Source organism: Oryx dammah, unplaced genomic scaffold, assembly GCF_014754425.2.
Source record: "Oryx dammah isolate SB20612 unplaced genomic scaffold, SCBI_Odam_1.1 HiC_scaffold_12, whole genome shotgun sequence".
NCBI classification, from domain to species: Eukaryota; Metazoa; Chordata; class Mammalia; order Artiodactyla; family Bovidae; genus Oryx; species Oryx dammah.
In genome coordinates this window covers 18,388,496-18,413,549 of record NW_024070196.1, presented here as the reverse complement: position 1 = coordinate 18,413,549, position 25,054 = coordinate 18,388,496, and the positions used below count along the sequence as shown (strand labels likewise).

The window sequence follows — 25,054 nt, the reverse complement described above, 5'->3', positions numbered from 1 at the left end:
TGAAGTTCCTCCAGTCTTGAGAGAAAAAGAAGACTCACCTAGTTCCTTAAGGCATTGTTCTTTCATGGGTCTCCTGCCTTCCAGCCCCGCTGACCACCGCAATCTGGTTTCCACCACCACATAACTGTTCGCACGAAGAGCCTTCTAATTGTCAAATCCAAAGGATTCACTTGCTGCCTTGACCTCTAAGCAGCATTCATCAGTGTTCTATTCTGGCAGCTTTGGGTTCCCTTATTTCCAAGATACCAATCTTCCTGTTTTCCAGCTTTGACCAGGTCTCAAGTCTCTTTCCCTTCCAACCATCAGTAAAGATGTGTTTCACGGGAATTTAATCCTTAACATTTTCTTCTCTCCCTCAAAAGACTTTTTGTGAGTTACCTCATTATCCATGAGTTCAACTACTAGACTTTCAAAAGCGTCTGGCTCTGACTCCTCTATGAACTCCCGGTCTTAGTTTATTTGCCTACAAAGTAACTCCACCTGGGTGTTCCACAGAGGCATCTCAATTATATGTTCTGATCTCTACCTGTTTTCCTTGTTTGTTACCATTATCTACCAAGGACTCTGTCCTCTCCTCCCTCACCCCCCCACCCCCCGATTTAATACTCAATGCTGTGGTTTCTGTCTCCTTCATAGTTCTCAAACTCATCTCTTTCCCACTATCTCTGCCCCCAGTTTATTGGTTTGGGAGGTTGTGTGGCGGGAGAAACAGAGATGTACATCAGAATCACCTCTGTGGTTTTCTTTTTAAAGAAGCGGGCCTACCCTGGCCTTCCTCCAGAGGTTCTGAACCAGCAAGTCCTCTTCCTCCCCGCACTGTTCTTATTTTTCCCTGGCCTCCCACCCATCCTCCACACTGCTGACAGATGATCTTTCCAAAACGCAATCCTGAAAGTGGAACCTGTCTTTCAGAGGTTCCCCAGAGCCTTCGGATAAAGTCCAGATTCCTTGGAAAACCCTTGACACTGTTTCTTGCTCACAATTTCCACCTCATCTCCTGCCACTCCCCTACGGGAACCCTGCACTCAAGGATTATCAAAGTGTGGTACTTGCTGTTCCAGGAACATCCCTCCTTTCCTTCCATAAGCCTTTTCTGCCTAGAATCCACTTTGTTCAAAAGCCTCTCCTGACTCCTACAGGCAGTGAGGTACGTCATCTTCTGTATTTCCACAGGACCTTGTTCAAATCATGATTCTATATTTATTATCGGATGACTATAAGTATTTCTGTTTATACTATAAGTATTTCTGTTTATGACTATCAAGTATTTCTGCCCACCAACATGTGAGCAGACTGTTCATTTCATTATTTAGCTCTATCGTGAAGACTGACACATAATACGTACTCAACAAATGTCTACTAAATGAATTTTAAAATTTTTTATTTACTTTTGGCTGCAGTGAGGGTTTCGTCACTGTGCGAGGCTTTCTCTAGTTGCAGTGAGCAGGGGCTACTCTCGAGTTGTGGCGTGCTGGCTTCTCATTGCGGTGGCTTCTCTTGCAGAGCACAGGCTCTAGGGCACTAGAGCTTCAGAAGCTGTGGCATGCGGGCTCCGTAGTTGCAGCTCCCAGGCTCCAGAGCACAGGCTCAATAGTTGTGGCGCCCGGGGTTTAGTTGCTCCCCTGTATCCCTGGCAACTTCCGGGACCGAGGATTGAATCTGTGTCTCCTGCATTGGCAGATGGACTCTTTATCGTTGAGCCACCAGGGTTGGCTACCAGTCAACCTGGGGATTTAGCCACCAGCCCCCTAAATGAATTTGAAGTGAATAAAGTTTTTATTTATAATTTTCTGATTGTTTATAAGCTTACAGTATGTAGCATATGCCAAAAATAATGCTACTGACCCAGTTTCAGGAGAGCATGCTCTTTGAATTCCTTTTAGGAGAGCATGCTCTTTGAATCCCTTTTAATAATGACACTTTATATTCAAACAGTACTTTTAATTTTTCAAAGCACTTTTATTTCAACACTTTATTATGGATATTTCCAAACATATGGAAAAGAAAAAGAACTGTGAGTGAATTCCCATAGACCCTAGATTCTAATTCAACATTTTGCTATATTTGCAGAACACTTTTTATGGACTAGTTTGATCATCACCTTTTATTTGACCTAATGACTAAGGTATGACTTTCTATAGATAAGGAAAGTGAGACTAAGAGATTTAACGATTTGCCAGGGAGGGTGTCTCCCAGTAGTTATGAGCAACCCTGTCAGCTGACGCATCCACACCTTCTGGTCTTAAAAATATTTTGAATATCTTTAGTAATGAAAAGCTTCCAATTCCACAAGACAGGAGACTCAGCAAAATCATGGGAAAACCAACAAGAAAACATTTCTAGGTCATAAATCTTTCAGAGAGGAACCGAGTCTTGGGCATCTCTCCCACTCACCCCACTTCCTGTTCTGGTTAGTCATCATTTCCTGCCCAAGCTGAGACAGTTTCTCCCATTCATTCTTTTACAGTACCAGATGCAAGTCTAGAATATCTTTCATATCAGCTAGTTTACTCTCTCCTGCCTTTTCACACGCCGGAGATACTTGACCTCCAATGACAGCACGGCCCTAAGACATATCCTTGCCCAGCTTACAAACAGCTCACCCCTTTCTACCATATTAAGTCTAATACAGTCTCTGCTTTCCGCAGTGTAACCTATCCAAGCATCTGCCTTACTTCTTCACTTCCATCCTACGTAAGAGATGTTGCCGCAAAGATACCTAGGGCTTTTTGCTTTATTCCCTTTTTTGCCTGTGTAACTCACCACCACTCTTTCTCCCAAATTCCACAAATGTAAATCCAAGTCGTGGCTCTTCTAATAAGCCTCTAGAAAACCCAGGCGTGTTACGACCTCTATCGCCAAACTTACATAAACTTATGGCACTGATCTTAATCTACCTTGTACAGCTTTATGGTCTGATTTGCCACGTTGGGCTTCCTTTGCCTGAGGGTAATTCTTGAGGAAAGGGACGTTGTCTTACTCAGCGTCGCCCTCGCACACAGTAGGGGCTTTATCGTGCTTAATTTCGTTTTAACGCAACACATCCCGCCGAAAGGGTGGGGGGCAGACACCCTCTGCCGGATTCTTTCTCACTTACGCGCGTACACGGATGCTGTCTTTTACTCGGACACACACGTGTCCCCGGGGCCATAGCCTGGAACGGTCTTGGGACTCCCAGCCTGTGGGCGTTTCCACTCCACCCAGCGGAAGGGGAGGCTCATTTTTTAAAACAGCCTTGAGGGATATTTGTTACCTTGGACCTCCCACAGTCTCCACCCTATAAACAGCTGAAGATGCGCGTCCTCTCAAAGCAGGATCACTCCGGTTCTACGAATCCCTGCCAGGTCGCGCCGGGAGCAGGTCCCATGGACACCCCCTCCCTGGTTCGCTTGGTAGCGCCCGCTTTGTCAGCGCGCTGCGCTCGCCGGTTACCCTCCAGCTCCAGCCGGCCCGCGGCAGACAGCGCCTCCAGTTCACAGCATCAGCCGCTTCTTTCGCGCCGTCTCGGGCTCGTCTGCCTGCGACCTTCCTCCGGGCCGCGGCTGGTAGAGAAGGAGCCCCGGAGCCTCTGCTCGGACGGCCCCAAGAGTCTGCTGGGCTCGCCCGCCTCGGCGGGGCCCGCAGGTCGGTGGGGCGCGCGAGGGGCCGCGGCGGTTTTGGCGGCGGCGCCCGGCATGTATCAGAGCCCGCGGCGGCTCTGCTCCGCCCTGCTGCAGAGGGACGCGCCCGGCCTGCGCCGCCCGCCCGGCCCGCCGCCGCCGCCGCGCCGCCTCTCGCCCACGGCCGCCCCGCGGCTCCCGTCCCCCCGGCTCCTGGCGGCGGCTTCGGCGGCCCGCGAGGTCGCGAGGTCGTGCTCCCGAACAGGTGAGTGCACCGCCGTTCCGGGCGGAGAACGCGGCGGCCGCCACCTGGAGGCGGCGGGGAATGAATGGGAAGCCGAGGGCTGCCGGGCGGTGGGGTGCGACCGGGAAGCGGTGCCTCTTCTCCCTGAGCCGCCGTCTCTGCTCTCCTTTGCCGCTCTGCCCTCGCCTTTTCTTGCCTGGGGCTTGCACCGCGTCCGGTAAGAGTTGCAACCCCGTGCTAGGTTCCCGTTTAATCCTTCCCGTTTGATGCCGCGGTTTCACTATTTCTCGCTCTTGACCTACGTTATCTTTTCCCCTTCCGAGCCCGCAGATTATTTGTGTTTTACTTATTGCGCTAATGGTGGAACATTTTATGCAATATGTATATGAAGTTACACTTATCTGATCCTGTGGCCTGCGTGGCTTAGGTGGTCTGAATTTTGAAAAATGTATGAACACGCATTGACTCTTTGGACATCTACTTGAATTTTGGGGGAGCCTTCCAGTCTTAATATTTGCATCATTATGCGTCCTGTATACCTGGCGTTAAGATCTTGTAAAGATGATGCCATCTCTTTGCCAAGAACCTGTTCTATAGGTCACGTGCTCTGGATTTTGCTTGGGTTGCAGGGAAGGAAACGGCAGGCAGAATCTTACTTCTCTGACCAGGGATCGAACCTGCGCTCCTTGCATTGGAAGCGTGGAGTCTTAACCACTGGACCTGCAGGGAAGTTCCCTGGATTTTCCCTTTTTTGGCCACGGAAGTTTCTGCCTGAGGCCTCAATACCGCGGCCACAATTTACATACAAATTAAATTAATAAAGCTTTTCTTTCAGAAGTGGGCAGTTTCATCACGCTAGCAGGTATATTTTAGTCGTACTCAAGTTTATTGCTGTTTAAGATGTATGAACATCTCAGATTGTAAACGGCTACCTTTTGCTCCAAAAGTTTTGTGTTCTCTTTTATGCCGCCCTGCCCGGGTTGCCGGATATTAGGAGGTTAAACTGATTACTGGAGACTAAACTCTTTTGTTCTTTTTTTAAAAAAGGATTAACCTTTTTGGTTATTGAGACAGTCGTTGAGATTTTCTTTGCAGTTCTGTAGGAATTTGGCATTTGTGAAATAACTGTTAGAATGGGAAAACTAGAGGCATATTGTTGGGTTTGAGGTGGGAGAAGTAAAAGAAAATCAACTGGTGTCTTCTGTAGCACCATATATCTTGTCTTAACCTCTTACCTTAAATTTCCTGCGAGTCCTGGGGCAGAGTTAGCCAGTAGGTTCATCTTGGGAATACACATAGTTTGTGTAATACAGATAAGAGAGCTGTGCTGTTAGCCAGAAGAAAGGTCAGGACACATTGGATCTTAGGCCTTTGACATAGAAAGATGCTTAATGAAATTTCTGGAAGTCCCCTGAAATCCCCTAGTTTTAGAAAGAAATTGAAAGGATTTATGGCTGTTAAACTACTACAAGAGCTAGAGCAGTTTCGCATTTTGCTCAGTTTTGGCTTCAGCTGTTTGTTGGGAGAAACTTATGAATGCATTCATTTGCATATCCTTTGATCACTCATTCATTCAAAAAGTCTTTCTGTTTCTGGTCTGTCTCACTATTGTTAGTCATTCAGAGGTGTCTGATTCTTTGCCACCCCACGAACTGTAGCCCGCCAGGCTTCTCTTTCCATGGGATTCTCCAGGCACCAATACTGGAGTGGATTGCTGTTCCTTCTCCAGAGGATCTTCCTGACCCAGGAGTCGAACCCTGGCCTGCATTGCAGGCAGATTCTTTACCATTTGAGCTAGGTGCCACTTTATAGGAGGTAAAAGAATGTGAGACATGGTCTGCCTCTGAGTTTAGTGCCCAGTCAGAGAGATGGGTTTTGCTCAAAGACCTGAGTGTTTAAAGAAATAAAACACCTTTTATTATTCTCCTTCAGTTAAAGGTTTGCAAATTGCACAAGGGTGCTGGAGACCATGAAGTCCCTTCCATCAGTGGTGATCATTTTGACTTCAAAAAGTGGCATTTGAATTGGTCCTTGAAGTACAGTTAAGATTGAAAGAGATTAAAAACATTCTGCTTGGGGAAAGCCAGGAGCAAAGTGGAAGGTATGAGGCATGGATGGTGGCAGGGTGAAAGAGGAGGTACTTTGCCAAATGTTTTCCAAGATTCATAGATCCTATTGTAGACTTCCACGTTACTTAACAAAATGACAACATAAATAAAAAGCAGATTATTGTTATTACAGGCCTCAAGGTTTAGACATCTGGCTAGAGAAAGTCTTCAGGAAACTGAAAGCTATAATTCGCTCACTCCAGCATCTTTTGAGGTGCATGTGTGCTGAGTCGCTTCAGTTATGTCTGACTCTTTGGGACCCTATGGGTCATAAGCCCGCCAGGCTCCTCTGTGCATGGGATTTCCCAGGCAGGAATACTGGAGTGGGGTGCCATGTCCTTAGCCAGGGGATCTTCCCAACCCAAGGATAAAACCCAAGTCTCTTGACGTCTTGCATTGACAGGTAGATTCTTTACCACTAACACCACCTGGGAAGCTCCAGTCTTTGTGGGGGCCGGGTGGTGCTAAATCCAAGTTGACCTTATTTGTTAATCAGTTCCTTCATGACTTATGCCCTGTGGCAGTCAGATGTCACTGGAAAGGTGAGTGCAGCCCCTTTGCAATCATCAGATGCTGGGTTATTCGAATTTAAAGGGGACCTTTTCTCACGGAAGGATCACACGGCTCATAGAGAAGCAGCAGCTGTCAGTTACTCTACTGGATGAAACATGGTCTGGTGTCATCTATGAGTTTATAAATGCCACCCTCCAGATGCCACCTCCTCAGATAATGAAGAGTTGGCTGAATTACTGTTCTCTACCACTGGAACACGTTGCTTTTTTTTCTTGGTACGATTTTAAAAGCAAATACCAGCTCATCTGAGGAGGCGGTTTTATTTAGTATGTCCTTTAACAATGTGAGTAATCTGCTTATGAGAGAGAAGTGCAACAGCTTGTAATTATCAAGCTTCTATAGAAATATATTTTCTTTGTAGGAGAACAAGCTATTTGTTTTCCTATAGCATTCAATGGTAAGAGCTTAAATACAGTGAGTTACTGGGGGCTTTTGAATTAGAAACCATGATATCAACTGATCTGTAAGTTTTACTGAACACAGTACACTTAAAAGGCCAAATGTTTTATTGTCTCATGACTAATTGCATTGGAAATTAAGATCTGTGATCAGGATTCCTAGGACTCTGCTAACCACTTGAATGGTTATCCCATTTGAATGCAAGAATGGTGTGCATGGGTGCTTAGTTCCATAGTAAACCCACTTGTACTTCAATGAAAATTTTTGGGTTTGTTATTTTTTTAAAATATTTGGCTGTGCGGTCCATGGGATCTTTGTTGAGACATGTGGAAACTGGTTCCTGGGGACCGGGATCTAACCCAGCCCCCTACACTGGGAGCACAGTGTCCTAGCCAGGAAGTTCCTGGCTTTGCTGTTTCAGAGTGGGGAGAGCAGCCTTCCTACAGGAAGGAGTATAACCTCAAGCAAAAATCTTAGCTGTCTTCTTATCTCTATGTAATCTCAAAGCAGCACCTGAAACCTACCAGCTACACAGAATTCAGCATCAGTGTCGGGGATGTGGGTGGGAGTGTCCAGGAGAAAGAGGGCTACGAAAAAAATCATACCTATCAGATTTAAATGTCTTTATAAAATGCAAGGGCCCCCCCTCCCCACCCTGCCATGGGTGGGTTCCTTATCCAAGATTGGTTGAATCCCCAGATGCAGATACCAAGGGTGTACATCATTATATAAAAGGAGCTTGGGCATCCAGATTTTGGACATCCAAGGAGAGTCCTGGAACCCATCCCTGAGGGATGATGACTTTTTTTTTTTTTTTTTTTTTTCAGTAAAACGCTATCAAAAGAATGGCTGGGTCCCACTCATATCATCTGAATTTTAGTTTCTGCGAGTGGGCCTTGAGCATCTGCTAGTTCTGATGTATAGCCTGGGCAGACAGCCAGTGAGACACTTGCTTTGCTAAATGCTTGGAAGCCTGCTAGAAGTTTCTTAACTAGTAAGTTAGTCTCCAGTAGAGATGGCTATTGAATTCTGAGGGATTGTGCAGAATGGTTTAAAAACTGCTTTTTCCCTTTGGGACTGGAGTAGTCTGAGAAGTCCAGAGTTACATGGAGCCAGAATCGTGGAGCAGTAAGAAAAGTTGCAGCAGGGTTTCCAGGAAGTGCCTTGTGCATTATTTTCCTCTGCTTTTCCCAGCCTGGCCCCCACTCTGAGCGTCCAGTGCTGGGGCACGTCCCTCCAGTACAGGGTACAAGGACGTTATTTTGCATATCCTACTGACACTCTGGACATGATGGTTTTCTGTTTCCTTTATGTTTTGCTTTCACTGGGCGGGGGAGGGGGTTGCTGAAGATGTTCATCTTTCAGATTTTCTAGGTCAGATAGATTTGCTGAGACGTGTTCTACAATTAATTTCTTTCCATTGGTTCATTCTAAATTTTATTTGGAAAATTTTCATGACAATTAAAAAAAAATAACATATCTGTTAATTTTGCCTCAGAATCTCAATCTCTTTGACAGTACCCATTATCCTCTAGAAGTTGAGGATTGATTGTTTGTCCTTGGTGTTCAAAAGTTCTGTCAGGGTAAATGTCTCAGCATCAGATGAGCCTATTCAGTCTAAGGACATACCATTCCTTTTTTTTTTTTTTTTTTTTTGCTGTGCTGGGCCTTCATTGCTGTGTGGGCTTTTGTCTAGTTATGGAGAGCAAGGGGTACTCTCTAGTCGCAATTCATGGGCTTCTCATTGTGGTGGCTTCTTGTTGCAAAATGGAGCATTGGTTCTCGGGTGCAAGTTCTTCAGGAGTTCCAGCTCCCAGGTTCTTGAGCATAGGCTCAATAGTTGAGCACAGGCTTAAGCTGCTCCACGGCATGTGGGATCTTCCCAGATCAGGGACTGAACCCATGTCTCCTGCATTGGTAGGCAGATTCTTTACCACTGATCCACCAAGGAAGCCCCAGGACATACCATTCTTTGGCCCAGGAAAACTTCTATTTCTTGAATTTTATCATTTTCATCACTATTTTATCCCATTCCCTGTTGTCATATTATTAAACTCCTGCTAGACAGCTTGTCCATATGGATCCACCCTCTGTGGCTCCTCTTGCATTTTTAAAGAATTTGTCTCTTTATATTTCATGAGATTTTTTTGAACATGTCTACTTTGCAGTTGTTTACACTTTTTGGACATTTTCTAATTCTCTGCTCCTTCTTCATAGAAGCCTAGTCTTACTTTGTGTCCTATATAGTTGTGTGAGCCTGTTTCTCCCCCGGATCCTTCCTCCTGGGAGAGCAGTTTGCATTCTCTGTAGTTGGGGAGATTGGGGGGTGGGGGGTGCAGGCAGGCTCCCTTCTGTGTTCTCCAATGCTTAGCTCACCCCTCCAGCCAGGCCTTCAGAAATATCCCTGAGGTCCATGGTTAGCGCCTGGTCTGCTCTGCCTCCCTTCCTGTCCATCACTCTTGGGAGCCCTTCCAGGGCCCACATCTCTGAAGCCTGTTCTCCAGCTGGCAGAGGCCACCCTCCTCTGTCTGAGAGGGGAAGTGACAGAACTAGCAGCTGTCTCAAATAAAATACCATTGCTGAAAGAATGACCCTAACAATGGCCCCTTCGCCTCTCCTGCCCTCTGTCATGGTGGACTTAGCTTTGGGTTTCTTCAAAGCTCCCTTGGGAAGAGCCATATTTAATTTACCTTTGGTAGTTTGTACTGCATTGCCCTCCACTCTGGGTTCTCTGTTAATTCACACCTGTCTCTGTCTTCCTGGAATTGTTTCTTAAGCCCACTGGTGGCATCCTTTCTGATTTTACCCATATTCTTTCAGTCTTCAGAAAAATATGCGTGTGTGTACTTTATTTCGGAAAGCTCTTAGGAAGGAGAATAATGTATTTTTGGTCTCATGTCAGATGACCTATTTATTGTACATTATTTATCAATTCCCATCTTAAAAATGAGTCATTGGACTGGAGATTTTAAAACTGCTGCCAGTGTGACTACACATTTTAAAAAGATGATTCTTTTCCTACATGTGCTGTAATTATTCAAGCAAGGTTATGGAAATTATATATGAAAATTAGTTTTTCCCTATTTTAAATGACTGAGTCTTTCGTTGATTTTTGTGAAGCACTTAATATGCCAAGAAATTTGGAAAACTCAGCAGTGGCCACAGGACTGGAAAAGGTCAGTTTTCATTCCAATCCCAAAGAAAGGCAACGCCAAAGAATGCTCAAACTACCGCACAATTGCACTCATCTCACATGCTAGTAAAGTAACGCTCAAAATTCTCCAAGCCAGGCTTCAGCAATACGTGAACCGTGAACTTCCTGATGTTCAAGGTGGTTTTAGAAAAGGCAGAGGAACCAGAGATCAAATTGCCAACATACGCTGGATCATGGAAAAAGCAAGAGAGTTCCAGAAACACATCTGTTTCTGCTTTATTGACTATGCCAAAGCCTTTGACTGTGTGGATCACAATAAACTAGAAAATTCTGAAAAAGATGGGAATACCAGACCACCTAACCTGCCTCTTGAGAAATCTGTATGCAGGTCAGGAAGCCACAGTTAGAACTGGACATGGAACAACAGACTGGTTCCAAATAGGAAAAGGTGTACGTCAAGGCTGTATATTGTCACCCTGCTTATTTAACTTCTATGCAGAGTACATCATGAGAAATGCTGGACTGGAAGAAACACAAGCTGGACTCAAGATTGCCGGGAGAAATATCAATAACCTCAGATATGCAGATGACACCACCCTTATGGCAGAAAGTGAAGAGGAACTAAGAAGCCTCTTGATGAAAGTGAAAAAGGAGAGTGAAAAAGTTGGCTTAAAGCTCAACATTCAGAAAACGAAGATCATGGCATCCGGTCCCATCACTTCATGGGAAATAGATGGGGAAACAGTGTCAGACTTTATTTTTTGGGGCTCCAAAATCACCGCAGATGGTGACTGCAGCCATGAAATTAAAAGACGCTTGCTCCTTGGAAGAAAAGTTATGACCAACCTAGATAGCACATTCAAAAGCAGGGACATTACTTTGCCGACTAAGGTCCATCTAGTCAAGGCTATGGTTTTCCAGTGGTCATGTATGGATGTGAGAGTTGGACTGTGAAGAAGGCTGAGCGCCGAAGAATTGATGCTTTTGAACTGTGGTGTTGGAGAAGACTCTTGAGAGTCCCTTCGACTGCAAGGAGATCCAACCAGTCCATTCTGAAGGAGATCAGCCCTGGGATTTCTTTGGAAGGAATGATGCTAAAGCTGAAACTCCAGTACTTTGGGCACCTCATGCGAAGAGTTGATTCATTGGAAAAGACTCTGATGCTGGGAGGGATTGGGGGCAGTAGGAGAAAGGGACGACCAAGGATGAGATGGCTGGATGGCATCACCGACTCAATGGACGTGAGTTTGGGTGAACTTCGGGAGATGGTGATGAACAGGGAGGCCTGGCATGCTGCGATTCATGGGGTTGCAAAGAGTCGGACGCGACTGAGCGACTGAACTGAACTGAACTGATGTACAAATGGACTGTACAATTCATAGTCTAGAGCAGGAGTCTGCAAACTTTTCTGTAGAGAGCCAGCTAGTATATATTGGGCTTAATAGACTAAATATCTGTTACAGCTATTCAGCTTGGCTGCTATAGTGTGGAAGTAGCTGCAGACAATACACAAATCTTATTTATGGATACTGAAGTTGGAGTTTTGGATGATTTTCACATGTCAGGAAATATTACAATTTCTTTTTTTCAACCATTTAAAACTCAGCAGCCATAGGCATCTCATACAGGGCACTGGGAGATTTATGTGGACCTCTGACCCACAGGGAGGAATAGCAGAGTACTCCGTAGCTCCGTATTTCATTCATAGCTGTGAACCCAGAGCACCGCTTGAGCTCCTGGGAGCGTTAAGGATGGACACCGGGTAGTAACACAAACCTTATGTCTTAGTTGGTGGAGAGCAGCTGTCACACCAGGTTCTTTGTTTCTGCCTTTTCAATTTTCAGTTTTCTAGCATTTTGCTTAGAAGAGTCTGGCTTGTGCAAACGCTTGACCAGCCGGCTCATAATCAACCACCAATTTTAACACGCTAAGCTAAGTATTCATTGTGGAGGGATTTCTCTTTCCCTAGCCATATTTTCAAGATGAATCTGGCATGACTGGAGGGACAGCTCCGCTTTGTCCAGAACGCACTTGGGTATTCTTGTGTCTGACTGCTGCCTAGCAAAGAAAGGTCACTGGGATTGTCACTGTGTCTAGGAGCTTGTATTTATAGACCCGCTAGGTTGGGAGACATGACCTTCACTTGATATCTCTAGTAATGCCATGTGCCAGTAGAGCGGGTCATTGCACCGCTTTGTACACCTTGTGCTGTGCCAGTGTGCACGCCCTTACGGCGGTGACTTGGGCAGAGGGACGAGGTGAAATTGGACCTTTGTTAACTGCCATGCGCGCCCCTGGCACAGCTCCATCCGGTCATCCTGACTCTGGGTCAGCACCGGCAGAGACAGTTGATGAGCAGTGGTCCAAGGTGCAGGCAGCCCTCTCCAGGGCCAGATCCTTTGCCAGTTGTGCAGTCTCTGTGTCTATAAAATGGATAATACAATACCTACTTTCCAGCAAAGATAAGTGCGGTACATGCTTGGTTCTCAAATGTTAATAGCTGCTCTTGAATTGATGCTTTTGAACTGTGGTGTTGGGAGAAGACTCTTGAGAGTCCCTTGGACCGCAAGGAGATCGAACCAGTCCATTCTGAAGGAGATCAGCCCTGGGATTTCTTTGGAAGGAATGATGCTAAAGCTGAAACTCCAGTGCTTTGGCCACCTCATGCGAAGAGTTGACTCATTGGAAAAGACTCTGATGCTGGGAGGGATTGGGGGCAGGAGGAGAAGGGGACGACAGAGGATGAGATGGCTGGATGGCATCACTGACTTGATGGACGTGAGTCTGAGTGAACTCCGGGAATTGGTGATGAACAGTGAGGCCTGGCGTGCTGCGGTTCATGGGATGGCAAAGAGTCGGACACGACTGAGCAACTGAACTGAACTGGAGTCCCAGAAAGAAAAGTAACAAAATAGCTGCCATATAGAATGTACTAGGTATAGCTGGTTTAACTCTCTTGACCCTCACAGTAACACAGTGAAGTAGGTCATGGTGATCCCCAGATGAAGAAACAGAGCCACAGAAATAAATAACTTGTTCAGGGTCTGATTAGTGAAAAGAGGAGCCATGATTTCTGGAAACCAGTCGACCTACCGTGAGTCCATAAACAAGGCAGATATAGTCCCTATCTTCATGGAACTAATGAGTGAAGAACAGTGGTTGTAATTTAAATATTAAGGGTGACTTAAGGTTCTTACTCGTGGCTCAGAGGGTAAAGCATCTGCCTGCAACGCGGGAGACCCAAGTTTGATCCCTGGGTCGGGAAGATCCCCTGGAGAAGGAAAGGGCAACCCACTCCAGTATTCTTGCCTGGAAAATCCCATGGATGGAGGAGCCTGGTAGGCTACAGCCAACTCTTTGCAACCCTGGTAGGGTTGCAAAGAGTTGGACATGACTGAGCGACTTCACTTTCACTTCTCAAGTACGAGAAGGCCATGTGTAAGAAAAAGGGAGCCACTGGAACTTGATCCATGAAGCTGTGAGCCATGGGGACTGAATCTTTGATTTATTCATTAAGTATTGGATAAATATATTGCATACCCAACATCCAGGCTGTTTTAGGTCGATGGTTGTCTTGTGAATAATTTGAAGGTGACCACATTTATTCAGGAGTCTTCAGGGGACCAGTGCAAATTAGCTGCTGAATTAGTTTTCTAACCTTTCTGAGGTGATTCAGCACAGTGGCCAGTGGGTGGCAGCACAGGCTTGCTGTTCCAACGATGCCAACCTGTGACGTCTGTCCTTTAGGGTTTGGTGTGCTTTTCTCTTGGAGGTTTCCTTGGGCCCAAGGTTGGTCAACTCCAGCAGCTTCTCAGGTGTGTACCCAGATAATCCTGGCTTTTGTTGAGTTTTTACTTTTTAACCAGCATTTTTTTTTCCCAAATAAAAAGATTGGTTGAAAGAGTGGCACCATTTGACATTTTTGGAAATCTCTTCATTTGAAAGTCTGGCTTAATACATGACAGCTGTCTATATCCTCCTAGGTGCTTCTCCATTCAGGCTGTTGTGATATTTTAGTTAAAAGATATGAATCCAGTCTCTCACTGGTTATATAATTGGAGAGAATTATTTTAATAGCCTTTTACAATGATTGTGGGTAGTCTTTTGTGGTAGCTTATATTAATAGTTATTTGCAACATCAAATCTCATACCATATCAGTGAACATCTTCTTGGTTATTTGGGAAGTTGGTTAACTAGGTTGTGTGGCTTTTCCAGATGTTATACAATATAGAAATAACCTTAGTAACTATCACCACCAAGTATTGGGGACTTGTCAGGCTCCTGATGGCAGATGTGTTTTCCAAAATTTTCTCTGGGAAATTTTTCTCATGGGCAAAAATACTGTCAGTTGTTTTCCTTAAAGTGACAGGCTCACTTCTTACATTTTAGTGGATAAATGTCTGCCTTGTATCCATATGTGATCGACTATTTTAAGTTTGTTGGTTCTTTGAGGTGAAGACAGGGGAGAGTCATTTTGCAGTCCAGACGCTCACCTGAGTGCTGTTGCTTAAGGCAGTGTATTTTGTGCGCAGCACAAGTGTTTATGTGGACTTACCTTTTTGTCAGGTATTAAAGATACATCATCAGGGCTCCAAATTTAACAGAAGTACTTATTGCCGCCTCACTTAAGGACATTGAGGGTAAAGCAGACAATTTAAAAAATGAATAATGGTGAAGAGCACAGTGGCCCCTACTGGAGCCTGGGGCCACTGCCTGGGTTAAAGCTGACAAAGCAGCGGTTTCTTAACAGTTGAAAACGAAGACAGAAAGGATGCCTCAGTGTTAATATGAAAACCCCTTGGCCCCGCATTTCTCCAAAGGTGTCTCAGACACCCCTAATGGCTCTTTGTCTATATATCTATGTATACTATAAGGGAAGTGAAATCTGAATGATATGTCGGACTCCTTTCCTCATTTATCTGCACCTTTCGTCTTTCACAGAAATCAGACTCCCACCATCCATTTGTAAAGCATTTTTGAAATTGCTGACACCCACCCCACCCCCCCCAGAGAAACAATTTTGCTAACTAGAGTGCACTTCTTGAGCAGTTAAAAGCTGTGTCCAGAGTGACATCATTCCTTTCTTCCTGAAACCCCTTCTGTGAATTTGTCGTACGTTTGCAATGGATTCACTCGTCAGTCTGCATTCCCTCTTGATCCCGCCACCTCCCTGTTGATCTTTTGAATTTTGCACATTAAAGCTTACTCTTTGTGAGGGATAGTTAAGTCAGTGGATTTTGACACAGAGTCATGTTTGCGTCACCCTAGGGCTGTACAGAGTGGTTCCACTGCCCTAGAGTTCTTGCCACCCGCCGCTCCCTCCCTCAATCTCTGAAAACCATTCCATATAATTTGCCTTTTCTAGAATGCCCTATGAGTGGGATCGTGCAGTATGTAATTTTTAGGATCTGGCTCCTTTCACTTACAAAATGCCTGTGACTTGTTCCCCTTTATTGTTAGGTACTATTTTGTGTGGTTGTATACATTCGCCCATTGAGGGACATCTTTGACTGCTTCCAGTTTGGGCATTTATTAATACAGTTGGGTGTATACAAGTGCATACATATTTTTGAATGAACTTAAGTTTAAGTTGACTTAGGTAAATCCCTAGGGGCATGAGTTCTATATTTATTTTAGACACTGCCAGACTGTCTTCCAGTGAGGCTGTACATGGGAAGCAGTAGGTGGGAGTTTATGAAGGGATGGGTATTGTTTACATATTGGATAGGCTCACCAGCGAAAGCCATCAAGGCCTAGGCCTTTTTTCTGGGCAGATGTTAACATCCTTCAGTATCTTGGCTGCTCTAGTTGGAATCACTTCCACAGAGCTGAAGGGAGAGGTGGGGCCAGGCGTTGCCCCAGGCAGGACCAGCGCAGACCAGCACTATTCTTAACTGAGGTTCAATAGCTTTCGCAAATAAAGGCTTCCCAGTGTGTTGTGTGCCTTTGGTCTACATCCAGAGCACTGAAATGGCTGGTTTTGACACTGATTCAGGTTTATAATTCTTTCGGGGAGGACTTGTCAGCTCCCTCATGCCGTCACGCCTGAAGTCTGCTTGATGGGTTTCTTCCTCTAATGTGTCGCCCCTGTTAGCAAACAGACATGGTAGTCTGCTCCGGAGCTCTGTCAATAAACATCTCCCGCCTGTTTCCAGTTTGCACCTCTCTCCTGAACATCAGTCATACCTAGCTCGTATTTTCTGCAAACCCTACCCAGTTTTCCTAACCTGTATTGGCAGCTTCATCCTTATAGTTGCTCAACCACCCATCTTGGAAACTTTTTTGACTGCCCTCTCATTGGCCACATCCAAGTTATCAACAAAGCTTGTCGGCTCCAATTTTGGATTTACTCAGAATCCAGCCACTTAAACTAGGCCTAGAACTGGGGCTTTGAGGCCCACATTGCAGTGTGTCCTTCTTCTTTTTTGCTGCAAAGCCTTTGTCTTTAGGTGGTAGATTTAATTTTTGAAAATCCCCAAAAGTCACAAATAAGGTGACAAAATACAGTAATCCACTATTGGACCAAAATGAGCTTTTTTTGAGCTGAGTTGGCTTTAATAAGAATGTGTTTTCCTTGAGTTTTGTAGCTAACAGCCCTATAAATTTCCAAAACCAAACCAAAAAAGGACAACAGGGAATGATGAAATTAGAACATCCAGTTTACACAGTCTAGAGTAAGTAACAATTCTGATTCTACTGTTACTAATGATGATCACTGCAAATAATTATTTTTTTATTTAATTTAATTTATTTATTTGGCTGCTCTGGGTCTTAGTTGTAGCATGTGGGATCTAGCTCCCTGACCAAGGATTGAACCTGGGCCCCCTGCACTGGGAGCTCAGAGTCTTAGCCACTGGACCACCAAGGAAGTCCCCAAATAATTCTTAATTGCACATGCTTGCTTCTTTCTGGTCCCTGCTCTGTCCCACCTCAACCCCCATCACAAGCTTTTCTTTTTTTGGTTGTACTAAATCCTCATTTGAGTACACTTTGACTGTGTGGATCACAATAAACTGTGGAAAATTCTGAAAGAGATGGGAATACCAGACCACCTGACCTGCCTCTTGAGAAACCTATGTGCAGATCAGGAAGCAAGAGTTAAAACTGGACATGGAACAACAGACTGGTTCCAAACAGGAAAGGGAGTACGTCAAGGCTGTATATTGTCACGCTGCTTATTTAACTTATATGCAGAGTACATCATGAGAAACGCAGTGCTGGAAGAAGCACAAGCTGGAATCAAGATTGCCAGGAGGAATATCAATAACCTTAGATATGCAGATGATACCACCCTTATGGCAGAAAGTGAAGAGGAACTAAAAAGCCTCTTGATGAAAGTGAAAGAGGAGAGTGAAAAGTTGGCTTAAAGCTCAACATTCAGAAAACGAAGATCATGGCATCTGGTCCCATCATTTCATGGGAAATAGATGGGGAAACAGTGGAAACAGTGTCAGACTTTATTTTGGGGGGCTCCAAAATCACTGCAGATGGTGACTGCAGCCATGAAATTAAAAGACGCTTGCTCCTTGGAAGAAAAGTTATGACCAACCTAGATAGCATATTCAAAAGCAGAGACATTACTTTGCCAAAAAAAGGTCCGTCTAGTCAAGGCTATGGTTTTTCCAGTGGTAATGTATGAATGTGAGAGTTGGACTATGAAGAAAGCATAGTGCCAAAGAATTGATGCTTTTGAAGTGTGGTGTTGGAGAAGACTCTTGAGAGTCCCTTGGACTGCAAGGAGATCCAACCAGTCCATTTCAGCTGAAGCTGAAACTCCAGTACTTTGGCCACCTCATGCGAAGAGTTGACTCATTGGAAAAGACTCTGATGCTGTGAGGGATTGAGGGCGGGAAGAGAAGGGGACGACAGAGGATGAGATGGCTGGATGGCATCACGGACTTGATGCACGTGAGTCTGAGTGAACTCCGGGAGTTGGTGATGAACAGGGAGGCCTGGCGTGCTGTGGTTCATGGGGTCGCAAAGAGTCGGACGCGACTGAACTGAACTGAAATCTTCATTGGTTCATTCTTGGATCACATAGCCAGTGGATATTGTACTATCTTAATCTCATTTAGACTTGATTTGCTCTGTTTTATACAGCATCACCAGTCGTATATCAGTATCTCTGGTCATTTTGGTCTAAAGCTTGTTCACTAATTCCAGGGGTGGTTAAGACTCTTCTGAGAAGGGCCCAATAGTAAACATTTTGGCTCTGAGTGCCAGAAATTATCCTGTCACGTATTGTGTGCTTGTGAGCATGTATGTAACATCTGAAGATCAAGGACTGTACCCAATCTGGCTGCGGTTGGCCATCCCATGCTGTATTTTCTGGAAGAAGTGCTCCTAGAGTCAGTATTTCGGTTTTGCTAGATGTAAAGTTCTTGGCTCACATACCATGAGTCATATATATAAAGCCTGACATGTTTCAAATATATAACTTCATTTTCTTCTGGTCTAAAAAAACATTACAGTTGAAGTCTGATACTCTGACCTCTAAGTTACTTGCTGTTTCTGGCCTGGAGTCCAAGGGATTTTTTTTTCTGTTTCTTTACAGTCCAGTTGGTGTTGGTCCTTCTGGGTTGATAGTCTCAGGTATGTGTGTTTGTGTCTGTGATACATGTTTTTTTAACCTCATAATTTTTCTTTCAAACCACTGACCTTTTTTTCAGCTTTATTGAGGTATAATTAACAAACATTGTGTGTATTTGAGGTGTAACGAGTTTGATATTTGTACACATCTTGAAATAATTACCTCAATCAAGCTAATTAACATGTCACTCACATAGTGTGTGTTTCTGGGGGGTGGGGGGGGCAGTGAGATCACTTAAGATCTAAGATCACTTAGAGGATTTCAAGTATGAGATACAGTATCCTTAACTAAAGTTACCTTGCTGTACATTAAACCTCCAGAACTTAATTCATCCTGCATGATTGAAACTTTGTACTCTGAAGAGTTTTCTTGATTTATAGTTTTTAGTATCAATACGTGTTTCATTTCCATGCCTTGGTTTTCCTGCTACAAGAACCTTTTATCCATATGTTGCATCTTTGCTTTAAATAAGTACATAGTATTTGCCACTATCCTTCAAGCTTTATCTCCTCATTTCTTTCTGTTTTACTAATTCTTCACATTGCCTCATTTGTAAGTTTTCTAATTTAGATTACTTTGTCATTTTCTTAATATAATTATCCTATATTATAATAGGATATAATTTTGATTGGCTTTCTGGGCATGTCTTCCCGCACTTTCATTGTGTTAACACATTATACTGTTCCTTGTTCACTTTATATTGAAAGTTTTTAGGAGGAAGTGTGGTTTAGGATAACTCCTTAAATCTTCAACTCCTGTTGGACACAATTAACCTTTTTCACATTCATTTTCGCATGGTACTTGCTTTTTTGTCGCAGCAACCACCCTGAAACTCAGCTTGGCGAAGGTGATGTCATAAAAAGGACGCAGACCAGTCCTGTTAAAACTGAACAGCTTCAAGCTGCTCATTTGCCTGGAGCCTGACAGATGTCAGATATTGGAGCCCTTGTGAGTTTGCCATGATGCCCTGACAGATTGGTCTACTCTTAGGCTATTACTGATGCTGGAAACCATGCTTGAGAAAACAGTAGAATTTTTTACCGCTTTTTGCTGAACAAGAAGTACAGAAGAAAGATTTTCAAAGTTGTACTGCCAGCTAAGAAGAAAATTTCTTTGGACCCATGTACTCAGATAAGCAAGCAAATTGATTAAAAAAGAATATATTCAAGTCAGACATCCAGGAAACAGTGTGTGCGCGTGTTCATGCATGTGCCTTTGTGAGAACAGGCTTGCAGGCAGTTGCACGTACACAGAAATGTGTGTTGGGAAAACTGGTGTTTCTTTGCCTCACTTTCTCATTGGGGAGCTACTTTTATAGTCATTGAAAAGGAATGATAGAGCATGCTTGCATCTTGATCTTGATGTTTAAGGATAGGTCTTAGGGGTGAGCACTTGAATTTGCCTTTGTGACCTGCTATGTAAGGTGAATTCAGTTGCTTGCTAGTATCAGGTGCAATCAGCTTGCCAAATATGTGTTTTGAAAAGAAAACTTTGTCCTTCAAGAGAAGGCAAGGACTTGGATGAGGTCAGGAAATCCAGGTTCCTCCAAACCAGGAATCTTAGACATGATTCCAAGCAGAATCTGCCCTAATTTACACTGTAATGAAGAGAAAACAAGGTTGACCTTTAAAAGAGCAATCACCTGCCTCCTAGTGAGGTGACAGATACCTCTCCCTTCATGTTAACTTGTTGAAGATTGTGCTCTGTTGTCCTTAGTTATTATCCAGTTAGATAAGAATCAGAAGCCCCAGGAAATGGACCTAGACAATGCTTCCTGCACCACCATAGGCCGCCCTCCCCCCCCCATCTCTTCCCCCCACCACCGCCAGCCTCTTTTCTGATTTTTAAAAAATCTGGCAATTAAGATTAGATTGCAGGCTATACTGCTCAGTGATGTTTTCAGAATCCTATAGAAAGCCAGAGCCCTATGAGAAATGAATTTAATCCAGCTGATTCTTCCCGTAACAGGGATCTGAGTAGATGACACACTAAGAGTCTGCTCTCATGCCATCTCGGAGTAACCAGGCTTTCTGACATCTGGCTCTTCAAACATGGTCTTGAAGTTCTCATTTAAAATACATAGAAAAAGGAATATGGGTTTTGCTTAGCCATGCTTTTGTAAGACTGTGTTACAAATTATAAAGACAAGCCTCAGGTTAGAATAACCCATAAAGATCAAGGTGTTTCAACTGTAGTATTTCAAGTAGTTGTCCTCCTAGAAAGCTAGAACCTGGGAGCTCCTGTAATCCACCCCGTAGACCATGAACGCGGCAACATCGGCCCCAGCTTCTGTGGACACTAACTGCTTTATCTTGTCGCTCTGAGGGAGAACGGGAGAAAGGCAGGAGAAGGCTGAGTGTGTAACCGTGTCTCCTTCCCTGCAGTGTATCCCATGGGAAACGGCACGAGCAGGCTCTACAGTGCTCTCGCCAAGACACTCAACAGCAGTGCGGCGTCCCAGCACCCGGAGTACCTGGTGGCCCCTGACCCAGAGCACCTGGAGCCCATCGACCCCAAAGAGCTCCTGGAGGAATGCAGGGCTGTCCTGCACACGCGGCCCCCGCGGTTCCAGAGGGACTTTGTGGCTCTGCCGGCCGATTGCCCCAGTAGCCACCCTCCCATTAGGGTCATGCAGTGGAACATCCTTGCCCAAGGTAGGCCTGCTGCAGCTGCCCGAACCGCCACCGCCTCCCTGCTTCTGCGCATGCCCGGTGCACCTCCGCATGTGCAGGGGCCAGGTGTCAGATGAGGGGTGGGGGCGGCTGGAGCTCCCGAGGAGCTCTCCCAGGGGGAGGTGGGGAAATGGAGTCATCTGGTTTTCACTGATAAATCCAGCGACCAAGGGGTATTTCTTACTTCCGTGTTGGTAGACTTTGCATGTTCAGTGACGGCTTCTGCCTCCCAGCACATCCAGATTTCAAGGCCCCCGTCTCTTATTACCCTGAAACTTCATGCTGTCTCCAGCTTTCAGTCCACAGCACTAGGATAGCATTTGCCAGGGAGAAACTGAGTCTATCTACTGAGTGGCGATGTAGAATCTTCTGCAGGAAATGGAGGGGAGGGGGAGGGGGGCGCGGGGGTTGGTCAACTTTGTGCCAGTGCTGCTGATCATGGAGCTCTTGAAATTTTAAGAAACCAGGGTCACCATTTTTCCCTCCTTTTCTGGAATAGAAGGGCATACTCCCTGACTTTCCATATTTTTTGATTTCATTTTTTTCTTTTCCCAGATATAACTAAAAGCTGCCCATTTAAAATAGGTGTCATTTATGGTTTCTATAAAGGCCTAGTACTGGGTTAAATGTATTTAGTTCATCTGACATAGCTTAGATCTCTTAGACTACAAAGAACATTGTTTAAAGCTAAAACTTAATGTTTTATGTCCTGGAATATGTGGCTTTATTGTCTTCTGTCCTGGAATAGAGACAGATAGTTTCAATATGAAAGTCAATTTCTTGCTTCATGTGGATGGTAAGAGGCAGTTTGGAGGTCAGTGCAGTAAGAGAACCCCCCAGAGCACCTGAAGCAGAGAAGGTACTCTGAAGGTCTTGGGTGACGTCACACCTAAGGAGACCCCCAGGTTTTTAGCAGCTGACAACGGACCGACTTTTTTATTTCAGCTCTTGGAGAAGGCAAAGACAACTTTGTCCAGTGCCCTATCGAAGCCCTCAAGTGGGAAGAAAGGAAATGTCTGATCCTGGAAGAGATCCTCGCCTACCAGCCCGATATCCTGTGTCTCCAAGAGGTGGACCACTACTTCGACACCTTCCAGCCTCTCCTCAGTAGACTGGGCTATCAGGGCACCTTCTTCCCCAAGCCCTGGTCACCCTGTCTGGATGTGGAGCATAACAATGGACCCGACGGCTGTGCCTTGTTCTTCCTCCAAAACCGATTCAAGCTGGTCAACAGTGCCAACATCCGGCTGACGGCCATGACGCTGAAGACCAACCAGGTGGCCATTGCCCAGACCCTGGAGTGCAAGGAGTCCAGCCGCCAGTTCTGCATCGCCGTCACCCACCTGAAGGCACGCACCGGCTGGGAGCGATTTCGATCAGCTCAAGGCTGCGACCTCCTCCAAAACCTGCAGGCCATCACCCAGGGGGCCAAGATTCCCCTGATTGTTTGTGGAGACTTCAACGCAGAGCCCACAGAGGAGGTCTACAAGCACTTTGCTTCCTCCAGCCTCAATCTGAACAGCGCCTACAAGCTGCTGAGCGCTGACGGGCAGTCGGAACCTCCGTACACGACCTGGAAGATCCGGACCTCAGGCGAGTGCCGGCACACGCTCGATTATATCTGGTACTCCAGGCAGGCGCTCAGCGTGCGGTCAGCCCTGGACCTGCTCACAGAGGAGCAGATTGGACCCAACCGGCTACCGTCCTTCAATTACCCTTCAGACCACCTGTCCCTAGTGTGTGACTTCAGCTTTAACGAGGAACCTTGATGGACATTTATAAATCCTTGTCTGTGTCTTTTTAATCGCAGGAGTCTTAACCAGGGATGTTTCAGGAAACTGAAATAGAATAAGTTGACTGAGGAAGGATTCCCAGTTTCTTCCACTTCTTTGTTTCCAGCATGCCCTTGGGAAGGAACCCCGTTAGCTCTCATTAAAACCTTTTCCATTAAAACCTACAGCGAAAAAGGTTTTTGCACTCCAGTATTGCTTTGCATTGTTTTCTTTCCCTTAGGATTAATTATATGTTGATCATTTAAGGGCATTATATTAGGCTTGTTTTGAAGCTTTTTCTGTTAGAGGATACTATATTAAAATAGTAGACTTGCTTGAGTCTCCCATGATTAACAAGTATGCAGGAACAGTGTCTCTAGACAACATTTGAAGTTATTTATTTGTTTTTTAATATCAAGTTATGCATGGCAATATTTATTTTTTTATATCTTCATGTAAAATTAAATTATAACATGAACATGTTAACCATGCAAAACATAAGTTATAGAGTAATTTATAGTAATTTTCTTAAAGCTTTAAAGATGTTTTTATTGGAATCTAATAAAATAATAGTGTACAAAGGAACTATTTAGCCTTGAGGGGTTTTTGTTATTTAAGTGGAAATACCAGTTCTCCATGATCTGTTCTTCATAAGTCTTTGCTATGCCTCTGTGTTCTCCATTATTGTGTTTCTTGAAGAGATTCCATGGCTAGTCTTTGTTATTTAGTCACTGTTACACATTTTTGGTATTCCCTTGGAGTGGTCTTGGTATTCATTTGCAGTCACTCTGCAAATTGTATTGAATGTGCTTTGCACAGTAGATATATTTAGGAGCTGTTATGTGGTAGTGGCTAAAGACAGTAAGACCTTCTTTTCAGAGATGGGAAACTATTCCTGGTCTGTTCATGAGGCTGTGGTTGAGATAAGATAGCCAGGTAACTGGTTTTAAAAGATCTAGAAAGCAGAATATAAAAAGTTAACCTGGAATTCTCTCTGCTCAGAAATAAAGTGGTAAAGATAAAAGGTGAAACTCCTTCCTAATGAAATCCCAGAAAACAGCCCACTGATAATAATATATTTTACCCCATGAGTTGTAAGTATTTAAGATTAATAGTCTTTTAAAGCTAGTGTTTTAATATCTTGTTTTTTTAATGCATAGAGAATCTGAGAATAAATTTGGTCTTTTAATACTTTAATGTGGTGCCCAGACAATCCCAGACAGTCCACTTCATTTTAAAGTGGACAAAGGTGGCTGTGTAGTTCAAGGCAGCAACTGATGCTGTTTGTGAGGTATCATTTGGTGCCAAGGTTGGAGTCCCCAAAAATAGTTCCTCCAGGTATTCTGCATTGGAAATGGCTTTTGAAACAAGGGTTTCAGTGTATATTGTACACACAAAATATCTGGAAGGAATGGCAAGTAGGAAGACCATATGTACCAGCTGTCATTTGGTTCAGATCTTAGCAGTGACTGAATTTGCACATTGAGAAGCAGAATACTGATTTGGACAGGCATTAAATATTGTTTACCTACCCTAAAGCACACCGGTTTGAAATCATACCCATATCATAAGCAAATCTGGATGAGAATAAAAGCTAAAGTGTTTCAATTTCAAATGTTAACAGGCTATGGGAGAAGGGTGGGGGCGGGTAGGAATGCCTTTGAGCAAAAAGGCGCCTAGAAATATCACAAGTCATCTTTCAGCATTGCCATGGTGGTAGGCTAAACACATATTTCTGTATGCTTTTGTCTGTATTTGTCTTTATTTAAAATGTAGTCATGTGAGCATTTTATGTAGTTTTTTTAGTAGTTTATAAATCTTGCTAGGTGGCACTTTATTTCTCTAGTCTTTTGTAGACAGCTCTGCCTTGTAGACCCATCAGTTACTTGAAGGCATAATGGAAAATAACAAATGTCTATTCTGGGATTTCTAAAGTATCAAT

The 25,054-nt window shown here is 44.4% G+C and overlaps 1 protein-coding gene across 1 annotated transcript; it reads left to right on the top strand.

The window, feature by feature from the left end:
- Window positions 1-3,280: 3,280 nt before the first annotated feature.
- Window positions 3,281-24,074, top strand: NOCT (nocturnin). Its single transcript, XM_040250496.1, has 3 exons — window positions 3,281-3,864; window positions 21,053-21,322; window positions 22,286-24,074. Exons 1-3 carry the CDS (start codon window positions 3,294-3,296, stop codon window positions 23,107-23,109), a joined length of 1,665 nt encoding a protein of 554 aa, XP_040106430.1. The 5' UTR covers window positions 3,281-3,293; the 3' UTR covers window positions 23,110-24,074.
- The last annotated feature ends 980 nt before the right edge of the window (window positions 24,075-25,054 follow it).